We start from the raw sequence: 23,540 nt of genomic DNA on the forward strand, positions 1-23,540 counted from the left end.
TAGATCAGTTTGGAGTTGCTCGTTTTTCTCAATTTTAGCACACATCCTAGATCTCATAGCTTTCACCTCATTTTCAAGCCTAATGTGTTCCTCACTGGCTATCTCCTTTCCTTTTCCAGAATTTTCAGGTTTTGACTTAGTCCATGGTTTCACTGTTGTTTCCCTTAGGTTTGTAATTTCTGCCAATAGATCATCCTTTTCTTTTTTGAGGATTTCAATGGTTTTCTTATGGACAGTAACTACAGCCACAAAGTCGTCTCTAGTTTGTTCAAATTCTCCTAATTCTAAGGTCAAAAAATCCTTATCCTCCACAAGACTATGAAAAGCAGTGATTAATCAGCTAAAGACCTGAGTTTTTTGGTAGATAGGATTTCAGATTTCTCTAAACATCCCTGAAATTTACCTCTTTGTTGCCATTGTCTTCATCATCATCTAATTGAGCCATCAAAGCAAAAGTTGAGTCATATCCAATCTCCTCGCCTTCAACTGCCATCATGGAACTATCACCAGTATCAGGTTCATCTTCAGACTCACTAGAGGAACCCCCCATGCTGCAAGAGCCTGTCTCATCATATTGTCAGCAGATCTTTTTCTCTTGAAGTACTTGAAGGGAACATAGTTCCTCTTAACTGTTTTCTCATGGTAGTTCTTGGAGAATTCTTGTTTCAAGAGGGAACAATCTTTCATGAAGTGTCCCGGCTTTCCACACTTGTAACAAAGATCACAGTTTTTTGGTCTGTTAGAGGCGTCCCTTTTTTGCATTTCTCCATTTCTTCTGACCATCTTCTGAAATCTTTTGGTTAAGTAAGCCATGTCACTATCTTCCTCACTTGAATCATTGTTATCAGCTTTAAGTACCAGGTTCTTTTCCTTCTTTGGTTCTCTTCTTTCACTGTCTATCTTTCTCTTCAACTCATAGGTCTTCAAGTTTTCGATCAGCTCTTCTATGGTCAGCTCATGTAAGTCCTTTGTTTTAGTAATAGCATTCACTTTGCTTTCCCAAGAGTTAGGCAGAAAGCTAAGGATTTTCCTCACTAGCTTGTTTCTGGGAATAGTTTCACCAAGTGAGTGTAACACATTTATGATGGAAGTGAATCTTTTATGCATATCTTTAATGGGTTCATCGCCCCTCATTTTAAAGAGTTCATACTCAGTAGTGAGAATATCAATCTTAGACTATTTTACTTGTGTAGTTCCCTCATGAGCTGTTTGCAAGGCTTTCCATATCTCCTTGGCTGTGTCGCGGGTGGAGATTCTATTGTACTCTTCAGGTCCTATTCCACACACTAGAATTTTCTTGGCACAAAAATTCTTCTCCACAGCTTTCTTGTCTGCTTCAGTGTACTCTTTGCTGGTTTTTGCCATTGAAAATGGAAGTTCCTCCAGTACCTTAGTTGGAACATAAGGACCATCGCATATGATATCTCATAACTCAGAATCCCCAGCCATGATAAAATCGTGCATTCTTGTTTTCCACCACCCATAGTATTATCCATTGAACTTGGGTGGTCGGTATGTAGATTAACCTTCTTCAAAATTTGGTGGAGCAGCCATGAGGATTTGTCCTAGGTGTTAGCCTGATAGGAGGAACCTGCCCTGATACCAATTGTTCGTTTGTGTGAGTCCAACAAACAGTAGAGTACCTGGTCCTCTATGAGATTCTACTGAGAATGCTAATAAAGCAGTACGTAAATAAGGCAGAGGATTTTTACGTGGAAAAATCCCACACAAGGGGATGTGATACGACAATCACTTTATTTCCAACTGGAAATAGTGCAGCCAGTCACTTTATTTCCAGCTATGACCAATTGACTTGTACTATGATAAGGGAACCACAAGGGTATCAGATCCTGATTTGAGTTCCTAGCTCCTAAAGCTGTAGCAGTTCACCTTTAGCTTGAATTCGTTAAGCTTGCAGTATAGTTCGAGTAGGTCAGGTTCCCTATCTGGTTCTTAACAGTAAGTTTGTTAGATCATCAAAACATAAGGAAAAACCATTTAAAACCTATCACTCTTGAACCTCAAGCAAATAGACGAGGTCGACCGCCTCAAGACAACGTCCCAGTTCCACCCCTACCTCCACTAAGAGCGGCTCTTCATCGGGTGTTACCTAATGAATGGTATGCGAGTGCCATAGTCCTGCCCCATATTACCTATCACTCTTAAATCATGAATGTAATGCTCACATTGCTAGAGCAACAGGAATTCTTCACCGGGGCTCTGAATCAAAATGCATACAAACACTTGAAGGGATTTGTGGACACTTGTAGGGAGGGTAAACAGACATATGTCTCCGAGGATGCTTTAAGGTTGAGGCTATTTCCTTTCTCTCTACGGGGGAAGGCCTTGGATTGGATAGAGAGATTGTCAAACCATTCCATCATACATGGGATGAGTTGGCACAGAAATTTATTTCTAAGTTCTTTCTCCGGGCATTTGGCTACTCTTAGAGACGAGATTCTACCATACAAACAAGAGGCCAATCAGGCGTTGCATGAAATATGGTAGAGGTACCAAACAATAGTCAAATAGTGCCCTAATAATGACATGACAGAGGCTATGATTCAACAAATTTTCTACTAGGGGATCAATACGACCAATCAGTGGGTGGTAAATCAACTTGACGGTGGAAATTTCATGACAATGTCGTATGCTAAATCTTGTGAGATTTTAGATGAAATGGCGGACACTTCATAGGCATGGAAAAGTAGGGAAAATGTTCCTCAATGTGATCCGAACGTGATTCACCTGCATAAAGAATTGCATGATCATGGGCAAGCCATTGCCGAGTTGACCACCATAATGAATCAATTAGCAAAGGCTCAACTTCAACAAGTGCAAAGTCCTAAGCAAGTCAATACCATGGAGGGAGTAAACATGATGGTGAACAAAAGGAGGACCAAGGGACCACAAGTGCAAAACCGAATGGAGAATTATGTGTAAGAAGATAGTGGGTTTGCTCAAGATGAATCCTACAATAAACAAGAGGAAGAAGTGCAATATGTGAACAACTTTCAAGGGAAAAGAAATAACTCTCAAGGCCCTAACCAACAACACCGGTAACCTCAAGTTAATCAAGGTAATTGGAATTCCAACAACCAAAATATTTGGAATAATAAAAACAATCACGGAAATTGGAGTGGTGGAAATAACCAAGGCAACTGGAATGGCAATAACCAAGGATATTGGGGTGGAAACAACCAAGGGGATGGAACAATAATCAAGGCAATCGAGGGTCGGGTTTTCAAAGGCCCCCGATGTATCAACAACCGAGCAACCCGCCTCCTTATCCTTCACACGGTCCAAGTTCCTCCAACAATGAAATGGGGCGTATTGAGAATATGTTCAAGCAAATGATGGAGAAGAATGCCGACTCCGATGCCCAACTTGCCTCTCACAATACATCTATCCATAACTTGGAAGTCCAAATGGGGCAATTCTCTCAAGCCCTAAATACTCGTCCTAATGGGGCACTACCAAGTGACACGGTAGTGAACCCAAAGGGTGGGAACAACACGGGACATGCCATGGCCGTTACTACAAAAAGTGGAAAATGTGGGGATGCACCCACCTCAAGTAAAAGGAAACTTGTGGATGATGAGCAAGTGGTTCAATAAGATGAGACCCCAAACAATGTGGTGCAAGCAAATGATGAAGTGCGGATTAATATTGATGACAATGTGGAAGAGACTCAAGAGGACGTGAACTTGTCTAGGGATCACATTGTTGACATACCGGAACCAGTAGTGCAAAAGGCTAAGGCACCAATTCCTAGGCCTCCTCCTCCATATCCTCAAAGGCTTGCCAAGCAAAATGGCAAGAATCAATTCAAAAGGTTTATTAACATGATGAGGAGTCTATCAATCAATGTTCCATTGGTTTAAGTCTTAGAGAAAATGCCCGGTTATGCAAAGTTTATGAAGGATTTAGTGACACAGAAGCGGTCAATGAATTTTGAAACTATAAAAATGACTCATCAAGTGAGTGCAATTGTGCATTCAATGGACCCCAAGTTGGAGGATCCCGGCGGTTTCACGATTCTTTGTACAATTGGAAGTGCCATGTTTGCAAAATCTCTTTGTGATCATGGGACAAGTATATATTTGATACCCTATTTGGTTTTCAAGACTCTAGGAATTGGAGAACCAAGACCCACATCTATGAGATTACAAATGGCCGATTGTACCATGAAGAGACCATTGGGAGTGATTGAAGATGTATTGGTTCGTGTTGATAAGTTCATTATTCTGGTGGATTTTGTCATTCTTGATTGTGAGGTTGACTATGAGGTACCAATTATTCTTGGGAGACCTTTCCTTGCAATGGGGCAGGCTCTAGTTAATGTTGAAGCTGGAGAACTTACCTTTCGGGTTGGTGATAAAAAAGTGATTTTCCATGTGTGTAAGTCTATAGGAAACCCAATAGCAATGAGGTGTGCTCTTTCGTGGACTTGGTGACTGATGTGATTGTGGATGAAACAAGTGTTGTGATAAATGTCGATGATACATTAGAGTCCGTCTTGCTCAACATTGATGATGAAGAGATAGAGGACTTCGTGGAATGTGTGAACTCTTTTCAAGGAATGGGGTTTACACTTATAAGCCCCGCAAATTGTCCTTGGATCTTGAAAATAGGACAACTCCTCCAACAAAGCCTTCAATTTAGGAGTCTCCCATCTTGGAGTTGAAGCCATTGCCTCCACACCTTCGGTATGAATTTCTTTGCCCTTCCTCTACTTTACCGGTTATTCTTTCCTCTTATTTGACAAATGTGCCGGTAGACTCCACATTGGCGGTGCTACAAAAGAGGAGGAAGGCTATTGGATGGACATTAGCAGATATACAGGGGATAAACCCAGCATTTTTTATGCACAATATTAACTTGGAGAAAGGTGGAAAACCATCTATTGCACATCAAATGCGACTCAATGAAGCCATGCAAGAGGTTGTCAAAAAGGAGATCATCAAGTGGTTGGATATCGGGGTTGTCTACCCCATTTCCGATAGTTCGTGGACTTCTCCGATTCAATGTGTCCCAAAAAGGGGGGCATGACGATGGTCACCAATGATAAGAATGAGTTGATTCCTACAAGAACGGTGTTTGGGTGGAGAGTGGGTATGGACTATCGTAAGCTCAACAAAGTCACAAGGAAGGACCATTTTCCACTTCCCTTCCTAGATCAAATTCTTGATAGATTGGCCAGATGTGTTTTCTATTGTTTCCTTGATGGGTATTCCGGCTACAACCAAATTCTTATTGCTTTGGAGGATCAATAGAAAACTACATTTACACGTCCTTATGGTACTTTCGCATTCAAGCGGATGCCATTTGGGTTGTACAATGCACCAGGGACTTTTCAAAGGTGTATGATAGCGATCTTCATGGACATGATGGAGGATTACCTTGAAATCTTCATGGATGACTTCTCGGTGGTGAGGAATTCCTTTGATGATTGTCTCACAAACTTGGATAAAGTGTTGGCAAGATGTGAAGAAACAAACTTGGTGCTCAATTGGGAGAAATATCATTTCATGGTCAAGGAAGGCATTGTCCTTAGCCACAAGATCTCAAAGAATGGAATTGAAGTTGACAAGGCAAAGATTGAGGTGATTTCTATACTTCCACCTCTAACTTCGATGAAAGGCGTGCGGAGTTTCATAGGACACGCGGGATTTCACCTACGTTTCATCAAGTATTTCTCTTAACTAGTGAACCTGTTGTGCAAGCTTTTGGAGAAATATACTAAGTTCCACTTCAATGATGATTGCATGCAAGCCTTTGAATTGCTAAAGTTCAAGTTGACCACTACTCCCATTATCAGCGCTCCAGATTGGAGTTTTGGGGCAACGCTTCAATAAGATTTTTCATCTGGTCTACTGTGCTAGTAAGACCATGAATAGTGCCTAAGTCAACTACACCGTTACGGAGAAAGAGCTCCTTGCCATTGTGTTTTCTATTGAGAAGTTTCACTCATACTTGATGGGTGTAAAAGTGATTATCCACGCGGATCATGCGACACTTCGTTATCTTATGAGGAAAAAAGATTCCAAAGCCCTGTTGATGAGATGGGTGCTTTTGTTGCAAGAGTTTGATATTGACATCTAATATCGAAAAGAAAGTGAAAACCAAGTGGCAGGCCACTTGTCTTGTTTGGAAGAGGAGGGGAGGCCGCATGATGGCCTTGAAATCAATGACTCTTTCCTCGATGAGCAACTTTTGGCTATTTCAATGAAAGAAAGTGCCATAGTTCGAGGATCTAGCAAATTTTCTTGAGAGTGTTATCAACCCGGATGAGTTCTCTTCAAACCAAAGAAAGAAGCTCAAACGGGATTGTCAAGACTATTATTGGGATGAGCCATACCTTTTTCGGATTTGTATGGATAGAGTGATTATAAGATGTGTACAGGAGGAGGAACAACGTGAAATACTTGGGGCTTGTCATTCTTTGCCATATGGTGGCCACCATAGTGGAGCAAGAACGGTGGCCAAACTGCTATGTTACAGTTTCTATTGGACCACTCTTTACAAGGATGCAACTATTCTAGTCATGCATTGTGATGAATGTCAAAGAGCTGATGAAATCTCAAAGAAAAATGAAATTCCCCTCACCACCATTTTAGAGATTGATATTTTTGATGTGTGGGGTATTGACTTCATGGGTCATTTTGTGAGTTCTTATGGAAACACCTATATCTTCGTCGCAGTTGATTATGTGTCCAAATGGGTTGAGGCTGCTGCTTTACCCAACAATGAAGCGAGAAGTGTGGTGTCATTTTTGAAGAAGAACATTTTTACAAGATTTGGTACTCCAAAGGCTATCATAAATGACGGGGGATCGCATTTTTGCAACAAAGCTTTCGACACCTTACTCACCAAGTATGGTGTCACTCATAAAGTCACGACTCCCTATCATCCACAAGCAAGCGGTCAAGTGGAAGTCTCCAACCGGGAGATAAAGAGTATTTTGTCCAAAACAGTGAATGTTAATCGGACGGATTGGTCCAAGAAACTTGATAATGCTTTATGGGCTTATATAACGGCTTAAAAAATACCTATCGGAATGTCTCCATATCGGTTTGTATTCAGAAAAGCTCGTCATCTTCCGGTGTAACTTGAGCACAAAGTCATGTGGGCTTTAAAGAAGTTGAATCTTGAGTGGGATGTCGCCACCAGCTTAAGGGTGTCACATTTGAATGAGTTGGATGAGTTTCGGTACCATGCATACACAAGTTCTCCCTTATACAAAGAGAAGATGAAATATCTTCATGACAAGTACATTGGGAACAAAGAGTGTAAAGAGGGTGATCTTGTGTTGTTGTTCAATTTACGGTTACAGATGTTTCCCAAAAAGTTAAAGTCTAAATGGTTCTGCCCATTTGAGGTTGTGAGTGTGACACCCTTTGGTGCATTGGACTTGAAGAATAATAATGATAAGGTGTTTAGAGTCAATGGTCATCGGGTAAAGAATTATCTAGGAAAATTTGGTGACAGCTACGTCGTGGCGGTAATTCATTTGACATGATGGTAATGTGTGTCATACCGCGACGTTAAATCAAGCACTTCTTGGGAGACAACCCATGTTTCTTTTTCTCTTTCTTTTCTTCTTCTTTAGATAGGTCTTATTTTGTGCTAACTGGATTTGAAGTGTATTGCGACAATGAGTGTGCTTTACAGGAACTGTGCTCAGAAAAAATTGGCTAAGTATGGAAAAAGTGCGGACGACACATGTATTGTGCGAACTGCATAATTTTGAATGCAACAGTTGATGGAAATTGCGGCCGGATAATTCTTGTGCGGACCGCACAAATTGAGATGGAAAAATGCAAACTCTCTGAAGTTTGTTTGTTAGAAAAATAGCAAAGTGCGGCCACACAATGAATTCTGTGATCCGCACCAAAGTCTGCGGCCGCACAACTAAATCTGTGGATCATAGATCATCAAAGGAAATTGAACCTCCAGGTAACAGAGTGTAGACCGCAGAAGGAATTCTGCGGCCGCACTCTTCTCGTTGTTCCTTACCTAGATCCATTGTGTATAAATAGTAATGCTACGGCTACTGTACAAATTTTTCATTAACTGAGCACTCAAAAAAGGTTAAAACTTTGCGCGCATCTGTTCAATCATCTACCACCTAAATATGCATATGTGATCATTCCTTAGCACTTTTTCATCACTGGTATGTTCAAATCACTTCTAAGATTCTTCGATTTTCTTAGTTAATTTACAATTTGTTAGTTATTTTAGACCATTTGTCACTAGAAGTAAATTTTATATCCATGTAGGGTTTAAATTGTTTTGGGTCAACTCCTAATTGCTATTTTGGGAATTGTTATCTTGATTATCATGTATAATTACTATTACCATGTCTAATTTTTGCATAAATAAAAACCCTTAAGGAATATGCCCGATTTAATTTTGAAATCTGCAGCCGCACAAAAAATTATGCAGTCCGCAGATTTGTAGATTAGGGCAGTTGGTGAGGCAAAATTGTGCGGATCGCACTTAAAATTGTGTGGACCGCAGAAATGCCATCATGGCAGCAGAAAAGTGTGTGCTGCCGCAGATCAGGCCAATCTCTATCTTCAGAGAGTTGCTATTTTGAGGTACCTATAGTGCAGCCGCAATGACAATTGTGCGGACCACACTTTAGATGTACGGTCATACTCAAAATTGTGTGGACCGTAGTTTCATCTCTGCAGATGCAAGTTCAAATGGTGCAGTCTGCACAACCGAGGATGTGGATGCACTTGCAATTGTGCGGATCGCACTTCCCCATCCTGCAAACATGTTTTGTTATGTGAATGTCTGTTTATCTGCAGTTGAACTAGAACTGACTCTTGTTGTTGTTTGTTATAGAAAAGGTTTGATCACGAGGTCGTGGTGATACATCAAAAGGGAGGGGGAACCTTCCAGAGGCCGAGGCAAGAGTGCTTGACCCCTCACCCTTCAAAGCGTTATACCCAAAAGGGCAACAACCGTCCAAGGTAGAGCTGCAAAGTCCACTGAATCAAGCGCTTATATCTCGTCTAGGGAAGCATCAGAGGGTGACTCAGTGCAAGAGCAGTCTGCTATTCAATCACAGCCATAGCAGCTTCAGGGAATATATCAACTTCGAGATGAGCCTTGCACCTCTAAGAGCACTTCCGAGGGTTCGGAAGGTGATAGTCAGCCTTTAGAGCCTGATCTCGTCCAAGTTCACACCTTAATTTAAGGTAATGAAATGGTCGATTGCAATGGTAATACCCAACAAGGAGACAGGGTCGAATTCCACAATGAGTTATACGTGGGATTTAGGAGTATAGAATGCAGTGTATGAGTATGAACTATCTCAATTTACACTTCCACAAATTGGTGTTTGTTCTATGTCTATTCTAATCTAAGATTGCAAGATTAAGAAATGAAACTAAGAAATTATTTTTGTTGTTTTTTAAAAGATGTAAAAGGCCTAGGGCTATGACCTTCACCTAGGTGTTTGCCTAGTGGGTTGTAAACTTTTAAGCTTGTTTTATTGGTCAGGGTGTATTATAGCTATCAATACTCGAGTACCCACTCAATACCTCTCAATCAGAGAGTGATTTTGCCCAATTTGGCTTTCTCAAGACCAAATGAGTATTGAACAAAATGGTTGATACAAAGCTCAAGTTAGGTTTTACTAACTCTAGGTTCAACCCTTTAGTTGAGACTATTAATCTCTCTATTTATCTAATTCCTTGTTAGCCAAGTTTTCCTTGACTAGGTCTCTGTTTCTCAAGTAGAGACCAAGTCAAATAGGCATGAACTAATGTTTGCAACCATTAATTCTACAATTAAAAGCAAGAACTAGGATAAATAATAAGCACCCAACCATAAACAAGCAATAACTCAAACACCCATTAAGTTTACACTCTAGGGTTGGGTCACAACCCTAATGAAAATCTAGCTACTCATGCTTAAGATAGAAGAAATAGAAAATGAAATGATAATTAAACCCATATTGATAATTAATGATAAAATCTCTATTCAAAAAGCTCAAAATAGCAAAAACTACAAAAGAGAGTAAAGAAAAATGGTTAATGTAGCTGCTGATGTCAAACACTTAACCTAAAAAAGTGAAACCCTTCTATTATATAGGGCTAGAATTTTCGGACAAAAATGCCCTTTCGGGGGTTCTGCAGCCACACAATTCCATGCGCGGTCCGCACTTTGCTTCAGCCTGACAGGATTGGAAACTTGCGGCCGCATAATTTTGAGGTGCGACCGCACTTCTCCTTTTCAGCGGCCTGCACATTTTTTAGTGCAGCCTCACATGGTTCTTCTGCAAACCGCACAAATATGACTGCGGCCGCCTAGCTGTTCTTTTGCGGCTGCACAATAATTGTGCGGTTCGCACTTCTGTTGAAATCGAGATGAAGGTTATCTGAACTTTTGCTCTTGCCCAATTTCTGCTGCCACGCATATCATGTGCGGACTGCACTTTGCACTTCTCTCCGATAGAAGTTTCTTCACTTTGCACTTCTGAGTTTCTGTGCCTGTTTTTGTCCTTAAGTTCAGATTACTCCTTCTTGAGTTGGATTTCATCTTGGGGGCTCATTTTCCAATATTCCTGCAGTTAAGCATATTTTATCAGTTTTCGGGAGCACAATTAAATACTTTTGGACTAAAATGAAAGCTAAGAGGCTCTAATAAGTAGTCAAAATCCCCACTTATCAACTCCCCCAAACTTAAGCTTTTGCTTGTCCTCAAGCAAATAAGGTGTTTCCCACCTCCCCAAGTTAAGAGCTATTCCAGTTAATCAAAGATATATCATTCACACATCAATTGGGACCAACAATTACCCACAACACTTATGAATTATGAAAAAGGCAGCGAGTTGAACTTTTAAGCATAAATAGTTCTAATGTGACACTTGAGCATCAAGAGTTGACTTTATTCATCATGGAAGCTCGTTCATTCATGTAGGTCACTGTGTATCCCAAACTCCTCCTCTTCTACTCTCCATTTGCATATCTCACTCAAGAATATAACACTCAATTCAAAGATTTGTGAAAGGTTCGCTCATCTCTCTCAAAAGAATGACAAGTACGACTCTAAGTACCATAGGTTTGCCCCTCATATAGATCACCACTAATGTAAGCTCACTCGGCTTGAAATAACCTAAGGCTTTTTCGGAATGCAATGAAGGCTTTTGGACTCAGGTTGGATACGTTATGATAGAACGGGTTCATCTTTCCATAATCACTCCATTTTCTCTTATCGGCTCGTGCTTTGCCAACTCTTTGAGGCATTTTATTTTCCTTAGGGAAACTAGAGAGACTTAACATCACTCTTTCTTGGTAATGATATTCATTTTCAACTTCTTTGCTTTCTCCATGCTTTGCAACATTACTTTTCTTTGAATCCCTTCAACTCTTCAACTTATTCACTTTCTTTTTGCATTATTCTTTCTATTCTTTATTTCTTTTTCTTGCCTTTCCTTCTCTTCATTTCTTTTCTCTTTTTGTGCCTTGATACATTTTTCAAACACCTCGTCTCTCCCCCAAACTTACGTTGTTAGTCAATTGTTCCACAAGAGTGTTAAGGAAAGCTCGAGTGCCAAGAGAGTGTCACGACAAAACAGGTAAAGGCTTGTAACATGGTTATCAAATGAGAAAGGTTTAAGGATCAAACAGGTTGACTAGGCATAACATTGGTAGGCCATGGAAAATTTTAAGCGGGTCAAGGAAAGCCTACATTCACTTCTCAAGCCAAGCAAACTTAAAATTTTTGCCTACAAACACATTCGGGGCATATTCTAGACCATTAGCACGGGTACTTGGACTGGCAACAAAAATATATCATCTCTCATGCAACTAGATTGTTAAAGCGGACAGAGTCGAGGGCCCACAACTACCATATTCAAGATTGAGAATCACCATGGTTTGACTAAACCACTCGATGATTTCTTAAGTCAACATAAGAGTCAAAAGGTCACTAACTAGAGCTATTTTTTTCCAAAAAGCTTGTTTTTAATCATAAGCACATAGTTAAGTGTGTTGGTACCAAGTGAAGCATGCTTTACTTTTCGAGATTGACTCAATTAGGTCTTTTATTCATTATTACTACTATTCTTACCTAAACACCAAAAACGAACTCAATCCCTTAAGAAGGTTGTAACGCCATCCATTATTGGGAAGAGTCACCTGGTTCATACAAAAATTACCTTTAGAAAGAACCGTGGCATTAAAAAAACCAAAGGCCTATTGACCACTAAAACATAAAAAGAAGCTATTAGATTAAATAAGAAGCTACTCAATTAAACCTTAACTACTAATAAAATAGAATAAAGAAGCTACAAATCAAACTACTGAGAGCATAATGAATATACATAATGGGATAGGAGAAGAGAGAATACACACATCAAGAGAGAACGGAGAGAATATATATACAGAATAAAGAGAAAGAAGAAAATATTTTCAGTTATTACAAACCAAATGTCTAAAACTTATCAAAATAGCAAATAAACCCCCCCCCCCCCCCCGAATAAAAGTAAGCATTGTTCCCAATACTTAAAAAAATAAGAATAAGGAAGGGTAAGAGTGGAGAGCACTCCCTATGTGGCCTTGGACATCTCCGTGTCCAGCACAACATCACCACCCTTAGTCTCTTCTAACTGGACCTCATCATCGTCAGCTCTTGGAGTAACTGGGTGAGTGAACATCTGGTGCACCACCTCACCAGTGTCGGCAGCCAGGTCTGGCTCCTCAGACTGGCCAACTGGTGCCACTGGAATTGATGGTGTTGCTGGATCTACTGGTGCTGGAGGATCTATCTCTATCAGTATATCAAATGGAAGATCACCAGCTGTTGCTACCCTGGTCACCTCTCTCCTCATCCTGTCAACTGATTTCTTGGATGCTTAGGATTTCTTCATCTTCTTGACCTACTTCCCAAGCTCCTCAATCACTGCTCCATGTGCTACCAAGGTATTCATGATGGTGTCTGATTCTCCAAAATCTTCTTCAATATATCCTCCACTGTCGGAGGGATCTAAGGTGCCAGAGTGGATGACTGTGCTGCAATAGCACTGGATATGTCAGACAACTTTGTAGTGGCTATCTACATCCAGTTGTTGAGGCTCGCCAGTGTATGTGAGACTCACAGTGCAGATAACGGATGAGTGGGTATGGGCACCGGCTTCAAAGCCGAGGTGGAAGGCACCGATGCTGAAGGATCTGAAGAAGGAGGTAGAGGCATGGTAGTTGCACTGGCAGAAGGCATTGCTGAAGAGGAAAGCATAGCGCCTGACTCTGCAGCTACCATCGAAGGCTCATCAGACTGTCCTACAGTAGTAGTTGACTTACCCTTTTTCTTCGGCTTGTTGGGGTCCATCAGAGAATACCAAGAGAAAAGCTTCTTCGCCCGAACCTTTGTGTAAAAATCCTTGGCCTATACCAGTGCATCTGTAATGTACTCCGTGATAGTGTTGGGATACGGGTAGGAAGTGTCACATGCCTGGCGACCACAGACATGTTGGCCGACATCATGACACCCACATTTATTGGGTACCCGACCATGATAGAGGCGACTGGCACTACCCGCTGAATAGGAAGATTTGTTTCATTCTGGCACATGTTTGCATACAAAAGTTTTCCATCCTTTTGCCTCGAAGTTCAGGGTATTGCTGTGAATAGGAACCCCAACTTTGATCCATGGTGGTGGTGGCCACGGGGCTGCAAGAATCTCAGCTAGCCATGGGCGATCTGCGTCTCCCAAAGCCAGTTTTTCCAAGTACTGCACTGGCTCAACATCCTCAAATACCAAGTAAGTGTTCAAGGTGTTCTGGTCAAATCTCACCTTCAGGTTCCTCACTTTGTCACTTTGGTCCCTTTCTTTATGTGCGCCACATTGGCATAGAATTCACAGACCAGATATTCCTTGGCTTCCACTACATTCTAGGTGAACCACATCCACCCCTTCCGCTCTCGGAACTATCTCAAAATTGCCGGATTAAACTTGTCAAGATCTTTTAATTGAAATTGTCGCTCAAGAGTGAGTGATCTCACCGTCCAGCACTCTCGGAAGCTAGTGAAGGCAGCTATACTGACAAATCGGTCCTCCCATATTTCTTTCTTCTTTGACCTCTCAAGGCCGGGAACTCTGGTATCACCCCCTCGGCCATCGTCCGGAATATCATCAATATCCAGTATAGTAGCTGGTGCTTCGGGAGCATGTGTAGATAAGGGCTCCAAAGCCTAACTGTCATCTTTCGAACCCTCGGAAGTTCTCTTAGGAGTGGAAGGCTCATCCCGGAGATGAAATCTTCCCTAAAGCTACTGTGGATGTGATTGAACAACTGGCTGCTCTTGCACTGAGTCGCCCTCTAAAGCCTCCCTAGATGGGACATAAGAACTTGATTCAGCTCTACATTGGCCGGCTATCACCTTTTGGATATAGCTCTTTGAGGGGCGAGGGGTAAGGCAATCTTGCCTCGGCCTCTGGAAGATTCACCCATCCCCTTTGATGTATCACCACGACCATGTGATCTAACCATTTTTTGTAACAAATAGTAGCAGAAGTCAGTCCTAGTTTAAGTGCAGATAAATAGAAAGTCACTTAACAAAACATGTTGCAGGGTGGGGAAATGCCGTCCACATAATTGAAAGTGCGGCTGCAGGTTTGGTTGCACGGACCGCACAATTTTGAGGTGCGGCCGCAGAGATGAAACTGCGGTCCGCACAATTTTGAGTGTAACTGCAGAATTGAAGTGCAATTCGCATATTTCTGAGTACGGCCGCACATGAGACTTTCTAAAAGTGCCAACTCTCTAATGATAAAGATTGGCCTGATCTACGGTCGCGGTTGAATTTTCTGCAGACCGCACAATCTTTCTTCAACAACTACCCTAAACTATACTTCTGCGGACCGCACAATTCCTTGTGCGGCCGTACATTTCAAAATGAAATCGGGTAGAGTCCTTTAGATTTTCGATTTTATGCACAAATTGGACATAGTATTAGCAATTAAAAATGATAATCTAACTACCCACTCCCTAATAAGCAATTAGGAGTTAACCCAATACAATTTAAACCCCACATAGATATGAAATTGACAAATGGTCTAAAATAACAAACAAATTGTAAAATAAACTAAGAAAATTGAAGAATCCTAGAAATAATTTGAACATACCAGTGATGAAGCGGTACTAAGGAATGATCACACATGCATAATTAGGTGGTAGATTATTGAATTAGATGTGTGCAAAATTTTAGCCCTTTTTTTGATTTCTTAGAGGATGGAAAGTTTCAATAGTAGCCTTAGGGTTACTATTTATACACATTGGGCTAGCTAAGGAATCAAGAGATGAGTGTGGGCGCAGAATTCCTTCTGCGGTCTGCACTTTGTTACCTGGTGTTACAACTTCCTTTAATCATCTGTGGTCTGCAGATTTAGCTGTGCGGTCGCATAATTTGGTGCGGACCGCAGAATTCATTATGAGGCCGCACATTGGCTGTTTCTCTGGCAAAAAAACTTCAGAGAGTTTGCATTTTCCCATCTCAAGTTGTGCGGACGCATTGGCCTTCTGTTGTAGCATCCAAAATTGTGTGGTCCGCACTATTTCCATACTTAGCCAATTTTTCTGAGCACAGTTCCTGTATAGCACACTCATTCCTGCAACACACTTCAAAACCAGTTAGCACAAAATAAGACCTATCTAAGGAAGAAGAAAAGAAAAAGAAACATAGGTTGCCTCCCAAGAAGCGCCTGATTTAACGTCGCAGCACGGCGTAGATTACCATCACTTGAAATGAATTACCGCCACAACGTGGCCATCACCAACTCTTCCTAGTTAATGCTTCACCCAGTAAACATTAACTTTAAAAACATCATCATTTTTATTCATCAAGTACAATGCACCAAAGAGTGTCACACCCACAACCTCAAACGGGCCACTCCATTTAGACTTTAGCTTTCCGGGAAACATCCACAACCATGAATTGAACAACAACACATGATCACCCTCTTTAAACTCTTTGTTCCAAATGTACTTGTCAAGATGATATTTCATCTTCTCTTTGTATAAGGACGAACTTGTGTATGCATGGTACCGGAACTCATCCAACTCGTTCAAATGTGCCATCCTTAAGTTGGTTGCGACATCCCACACAAGATTTAACTTCTTTAAAGCCCACATGGCTTTGTGCTCAAGTTCCACCGGAAGATGACAAGCTTTTTCGAACACCAACCAATATGGAGACATTCCGATAGGTGTTTTGTAAGTCATCCTATAAGCCCATTAAGCTTCATCAAGTTTCTTAGACCAATTTGTCCGGTTAGCATTCACTGTTTTAGACAAAATACTCTTTATCTCTCAGTTGGAGACTTCCACTTAACTGCTTGCTTGTGGATGATAGGGAGTTATGACTTTATGAGTGACAATATACTTGGTGAGTAAGGTGCCGAAAGCTTTATTGTAAAATGCAACCCTCATCGCTTATGATAGCCCGCGGAGTACCTAACCTTGTGAAAATGTGCTTTTTCAAAAATGCCACCATACTTCTCGCTTCGTTGTTGGGTAAAGCAACATCCTCGACCCATTTGGACTCATAGTCAATCAAACCAAGATGTAGGTGTTTCCACAAGAACTCAATAAAGTACCTATGAAGTCAATACCCCACACATTGAAAATATCAATCTCCAAAATGGTGGTTAGGGAAATTTCATTTTTCTTTGAGATTCCACCGGCCCTTTGACATTCATCACAATACTTGAATAGATCACTTGCATACTTGTAAAGAGTGGGACAATAGAAACCACAACTTAGCACTTTGGCCGCCGTTCTCACTTCATTGTCCGGTACACATCTTCTAATCACTTCATCCATAAAAATCCGAAAAAGGTATCGGTTCATCCCAATAATAGTCTTGACAATACCATTTGTGCTTCTTTCTTTGGTTTGAAGAGAATTCATCCGAGATGATACCACTTATGAGAAAAATTTGCTAGATCCGTGAACCATGGAACCTCTTTCATTAAAATATCCAAGAGTTGCTCATCGAGGAAGGAGTCATTGATTTCAAGGCCATCATGCGGCCTCCCCTCCTTCTCCAAACGAGACAAGTGGTCTGCCACTTGGTTTTCACTTCCTATTCGATCTTGGATATCTATATCAAAGTCTTGCAACAAAAACACCCATCTCATTAACTGGGCTTTGGAATATCTCATAAGATAACGAAGCGCCGCATGATCCGCGTGGACAATTACTTTTGCACCCATCAAGTACGGGCGGAAAATCTCCATAGCAAGACAATGGAAAGGAGCTCTTTCTCTGTAATGGTGTAGTTGACTTAGGCACTATTCTTGGTCTTACTACCATAGTAGACCAGATGAAAATTCTTATTGATGCGTTTCCCCAAAACAGCCCCTACCGCTACATCACTTGCATCGCACATGAGCTCAAAAGGAACACTCCAATTTGGAGCAGTGATAATGGAGTAGTAGTAAACTTGAACTTTAGCAATTCAAAGGCTTGCATGCAATCATCATTGAAGTGGAACTTATCATCTTTCTCCAATATCTTGCACAATGAGTTCACCACTTTAGAGAAATCCTTGATGAAACGCCGATAAAATTCCGCGTGACCTAAGAAACTCCGCATGCCTTTCACAGAAGTTGGAGGTGGAAGTTTAGAAATTACCTCAATCTTTCCTTTGTCGACTTCAATGCCATTCTTTGAGATCTTGTGGCCAAGGACAATGCCTTCCTCGACCATGAAATGACATTTCTCCCAATCAAGCACCAAGTTTGTTTCTTTACATCTTGCCAACACTTTATTCAAGTTTGCGAGACAATCATCAAAAGAATTCCCAACCACCGAGACATCATCCATGAATACTTAAAGATAATCCTCCACCATGTCCATGAAGATTTCCATCATACACCTTTGAAAAGTCATCGGTGCATTGAACAACCTAGAGGGGATCCGCAAGGCGAAAGTACCATAAGGACATGTAAAGGTAGTTTTCTCTTAATCCTCCGGAGCAATAAGAATTTGGTTGTAGCCGGAATACCCATCAAGGAAACAATAGAAAGCACAACCGACCAATCTATCAAGCATTTGATCTAAGAAGGGAAGTGGAAAATGGTCCTCCCTTATGACTTTGTTGAGCTTATGATAGTCCATACACAATCTCCACCCGGTCACCGTTCTTGTAGGAATCAACTCATTCTTATCATTGGTGACCACTGTCATGCCCCCTTTCGTTTGGACATATTGAACCGGAGAAGTCCACGAACTATCGGAAATGGGGTAGACAACCCCAACATCCAACCATTTGATGATCTTATTTTGGAATACCACTTGCATGGGTTCATTGAGTCTCCGCTGATGTTCAATAGATGGTTTAGCACTTTCCTCCAAGTTAATCTTGTGCATGCAAAATGCGGGTCTTATCCCCTAAATATCCGCCAATGTCCATCCAATAGCCTTCTTCCTCTTTTGTAGCACCACCAATGTAGAGTCTACCTGCACGTTAGTCAAACAAGAGGAAAGAATAAGCGGTAAAGTAGAAGAGGGTCCAAGAAATTCATACCGATGGTGTGGATGCAATGGCTTCAACTCCAAGATGGGAGGTTCCTCAATTGAATGCTTTGTTGGAGGAGTTGTCCTATTTTCAAGATCCAAGGACAATTTGCGGGGCTTATAAGTGTAAACCCATTCCTTGGAATGAGTTCATACATTCCAAAAAGCCCTCTATCTCTTCATCATCAACGTTGAGCAAGGTAGCCTTTAATGCATAATTGACATTTATCACAACACTTGTTTCATCCACAATCACATCAGACACCAGGTCCACGAAAGAGCACATCTAATTGCTATTGGATTGCCTATAGACTTACACATATGCAAAATCACTTTTTCATCACCAACCCAGAAGGTAAGCTCTCTGGCTTCAACATCAACTAGAGCCTTCCCCGTAGCAAGGAAAGGTCTACCAAGAATAATCGGCACCTTATAGTTAACCACACAATCAAGAATGACAAAATCTGCTGGAAGAATAAATTTATCAACATGAACTAATACATCTCCAATCACTCATAATGGTCTCTTCATGGTACGATCGGCCATTTGTAATCTCATAGATGTGGGTCTTGGTTTCCCAATTCCTGAAGTCATGAAAACTGAATAGGGAATCAAATTGATACTTGCCACAAGACCACAAAGAGCTTTTGCAAACTTGGCACTTCCAATTGTACAAGGAATCATGAAAGCGTCGTGATCCTCCAACTTGGGAGCCATTGAATGCACAATTGCACTCACTTGATGACTCATTTTTATAGTTTCAAAATTCATCGACTGCTTCTTTGTCACTAAATCCTTCATAAACTTTGCATAACCGAGCATTTTATCCAAGGCTTCAACCAATGGTACATTGATAGATAGACTCTTCATCATGTCAATGAACTTTCTGAATTGATTCTCGCCATTTTTCTTGGCAAGCCTTTGAGGATATTGAGGAGGAGGCCTAGGCATTGGTGCCTTAGCCTTTTGTACTACTGGTTTTGATATGTCAACATTGTGATCCCTAGACGGGTTCACTTCCTCTTGAGTTTCTTCTACATTGTCATTAATATCAATCTACACTTCATCATTTTCTTGCACCATATTGTTCGGGGTATCATCTTCTTGTACCACTTGCTCATCATCCACAAGTTTCCTTTGACTTGACGTAGGTGCATCCTACCTTTTCCATTCCTTGTAGTAACGGCCATGGCATGTCCCGTGTTGTTCCTACCCTTTGGGTTCACCACTCTGTCACTTGGTAGTGCCCCTTAGGACGAGTGTTTAGAGCTTGAATGTCACGCCCCGAACCTGGGGGGCGATATCGGCACCCGGTGCCTCACCTATCCTTGCGTTCAAACTTGCGACTAAGGGACTCTGAACATATAATGTCATACTTTGGACATGGGACACATTGCAGAAAATTTGCGAAGCAAAATATAAAATAGAACGGAAACTCACGCTCACTAAACATCAACATAAGGTTGGGCCGACAAGGACGTCATAATAACTACAACTGACAAACCAACCAAATATACATACAAGCCTACAAGCCCAACATACTGCACTAACTAACAAGATATGTCTACAAGCCTCTACTGATGGATGTATTGTGATCGGAATAGGGCCCCAACCTACTCATAACATATATACATATATACATAAGATGTACACAAAACTGCAGACCCGATAACTCCGAAGGACGTGGAGCTTACCGATTAAGCTTAACTCGGGAAACACCTACTGAGGAGGTCTACCCGTCTGTCTATCTGAATCTATATGCATGAAATGCAGCGTCCCCAGAAAAAAGGACGTCAGTACAAAATAATGTACCAAGTATGTAAGGCAATAAAATAACTAGAAGCTGAAACTGAACTGATAATATAATATCTGAAAGTAACTGGGAGTCAAAGACAATCTGAAGATGTGCTTACCTGATGATATTGACTCAACTCTCTCAATATAGTAAGTAAAATAGATGTCCGGTCTTACAAGGCTCGGTATATATAACTGTTCTACCGTATTATGCTCGCTCATAGGTGCTTGTCCATACTAGGCTTTGTATCTCGGCTATTCTGGGCTCGCTCATAGACGCTTGACCATAGTAGGCTCGGTATATAAGTTACCATCTGATCCGAGGTTGCCCAATAGGGGCCTGCCCACCGATTATAGCTCTATGATGGTAAAAAATATTTAAATATACTGCAATCGGGGCCTGCCCATCGATTATAGCTCGATGGCGGTAAAAATGCTATAATATTGTATATATATAGACCCTCTGCTCTCTTGACTGGAAGAAGACAATACTCAATTGAATATAAAGTCCCGATAAGGGAGAATACTGTAACTTATGAGACTAGGATAATGTATATAAATTCGTGAGTATGAACTTCTCTTTTTGCCTCGTTATCAAACTCATGGAATTACTGGATCATGCCAAAATGAATAAAGGGCTTAGCCTTAACATACCTGAGCCAATTTTCTTGACAATCATTCCAACACACGTCAATTGCGACAACATGTAACGACGGATCGAATTAGGGGAAAAATCATATGATATTCTTGAGAAAGATTGTACCGTATTCCCTTAAAATTGCAAAATCCCATTGCTATTACCTTATGAAATCTCGTATGACTTTTTGTAGCAAATTCCGCATGATCACTTTGTGAATTTGATCACAACCATGTAATATACTTAATGAAACAATCACGTTGAGATTTTTTATGGCCTTTTGTGAATTCCATATCTTTGTGAATAATCCAAATCTTGAATTTGAGAAGTCATTCTTCAATCATTTCTTTAAAGGTTGCCACCTTGCAAAGTTATTCAAGAGTCACTTAATGGCTTATGTATGTGGCTGCCACGTTGGGGGAAATTTCTCACCCAATAGTTATCCACTTAATTCCTTAATTAATTTGTTAATCCCCCATTAACTAATAAATTACCTAATTATCTGCATAATTAAGAATTATCTCAAATTACTTAAAATACTACTCACTTTTAACACACTTTGTACACCTTACTATCATGGTCATGGGGTACCTTGTATGATACTAGTCCATAAATATCAGGTATTATAGTTTGAACCGTATTTTATCCCAAATTGTCACACTTCGATGAAACTCATTTTCTTCGATTCACTTATCCTCTTACCTTCGCGAATTTACTTATCACTTGTTTGAAATAGTATAATACTTATAATCTCATTCCCGAACTTACGTCGATTAATTTACGACCAAACTTTAATGCACGAAAATGCGAAATGTAACATCTCATTTCCGAGCTTTCATCAATTCACTTATGGCATACTTTCACATACGAAAACATGGGGTGTAACATTGAGAGATTTGCCCCATTTGAACATCCAAGTGGCGAATTGATGTGTTGTGTGAGGCTGGTTGGGCATCGGAGTCGGCATTTTTCTCCATCAAGTGTTTGAACATATTCTCAATTTGTCCCATCTCATTGTTGGAAGAACTTGGACCAATGGAAGGATAATGAGGCAGGTTGCTCGATTGTTGATATATCTAGGGCCTCTGAAAACTCGACCCCCGATTGCCTTGATAATTTTTCCATCCCCCTTGATTGTTGGTATTATTCCATTTCCCTTGATTGTTGGAATTCCAATTACCTTGATTACCTTGACGTCAACATTGTTGTTGGTTCGGGCCTTGAGAGTTGTTTCTTTTCCCTTGAGAGTTGTACACATATTGCACTTCTTCCTCTTGTTCGTTGTAGGATTCATCTTGATCAAACACACTACCTTCTTGCACATAATTCTCCATTCGATTTTGCACTTGTGGACCCTTGGTCCTTCTTTTGTTCAACATCATATTTACTCCCTCCATGGCATTGACTTTCTTAGGACTTTGCACTTGTTGAAGTTGAGCCTTTGCTAATTGATTCATTGTGGTGGTCAACTCGACAACAAATTTTCCATGATCATGCAATTCTTTATGTAGGTGAATCACGTTCGGGTCACCTTGAGGAACATTTGCCCTACTTTGCCATGCCGATGAAGTATCCACCACTTCATCTAAAATCTTACAAGTTTCCGCATACAGTGTTGTTATAAAATTTCCACTGGCAAATTGATTGACCACACACTGATTGGTAGTATTGATCCCCCAATAGAAAGTTTGTTGAATCATAGCCTCTTTCATGTCATTATTGGGGCACTCTTTGACCATTGTTCGGTACCTCTCTCACATTTCATGTAATGGCTCATTAGTCTCTTCTTTGAATGCTAGAATCTCGTCTCTAAGAGTAGCCATATGCCCAGGAGAAAAAAACTTATAAATAAATTTCTCTGCCAACTCATCCTATGTATGGATGAAATTGTTTGGCAATCTCTCTAACCAATCCAAGCATTTCCCCCGTAGAGAGAAAGGAAATAGCCTCAACCTTAAAGCATCATCGGAGACGTTTGTCTTTTTATTCCCCCAACAAGCGTCCACAAACCCCTTCAAGTGTTTGTATGCATTTTGACTTGGAGCCCCAGTGAAGAATCCTCGTTGCTCTAGCAATGTGAGCATTTATTCATGATTTGAAACTTGCCCTCCCTAATGTGGGGCGGGACTATGGCACTTGCATACCCTTCATTCGGCAACACCCGGTGTGGAGCCACTCTTGGTGGAGGTGGGTGGAACTGGGATGTTGTTTTGAGGTGTCCGACCTCTTCTATTTGCTTGAGGTTCAAGAGGAACCTCCTCAACTTGGTCATCTTTAACGTCCACATCCCCCAAAGGCATGTTTCCGAGTTGATCATTGTTGTTTGCCATTATGGTACCTATGATTCACCAAAACAGTAACAAGGAAAAGAAGACAATTCACACACAAAACCAATTCAAAAATTGATCTCGTCCAAGTTCACACCTCAATTCAAAGTTATTAAATGGTCGATTGCAATAGTAATACCCAACAAAGAGTCGGGGTCGAATTTCACAAGGAGCTACACGTGGGATTTAGGAGTATAGATTGGAGTGTATGAGTAAGAACTATCTCAATTTACACTTTCTCAAA

General features: G+C 40.9%; 1 protein-coding gene across 1 annotated transcript; it reads left to right on the forward strand.

Annotated features, from left to right (window-relative positions):
- Positions 1-7,126: 7,126 nt before the first annotated feature.
- On the forward strand, positions 7,127-7,522 carry LOC107786136 (uncharacterized). Its single transcript, XM_016607574.2, has one exon. The coding sequence runs from the start codon at positions 7,127-7,129 to the stop codon at positions 7,520-7,522; it is 396 nt and encodes a 131-aa protein (XP_016463060.2).
- Positions 7,523-23,540: the final 16,018 nt, after the last annotated feature.

The sequence above is a fragment of the Nicotiana tabacum genome, chromosome 1, assembly GCF_000715075.1.
Source record: "Nicotiana tabacum cultivar K326 chromosome 1, ASM71507v2, whole genome shotgun sequence".
NCBI lineage: Eukaryota > Viridiplantae > Streptophyta > Magnoliopsida > Solanales > Solanaceae > Nicotiana > Nicotiana tabacum.

Coding starts and splice junctions, on each gene's coding strand:
- LOC107786136 (XM_016607574.2), top strand. CDS start 7,127: ATGTGGGCTTTAAAGAAGTTGAATCTTGAGTGGGATGTCGCCACCAGC.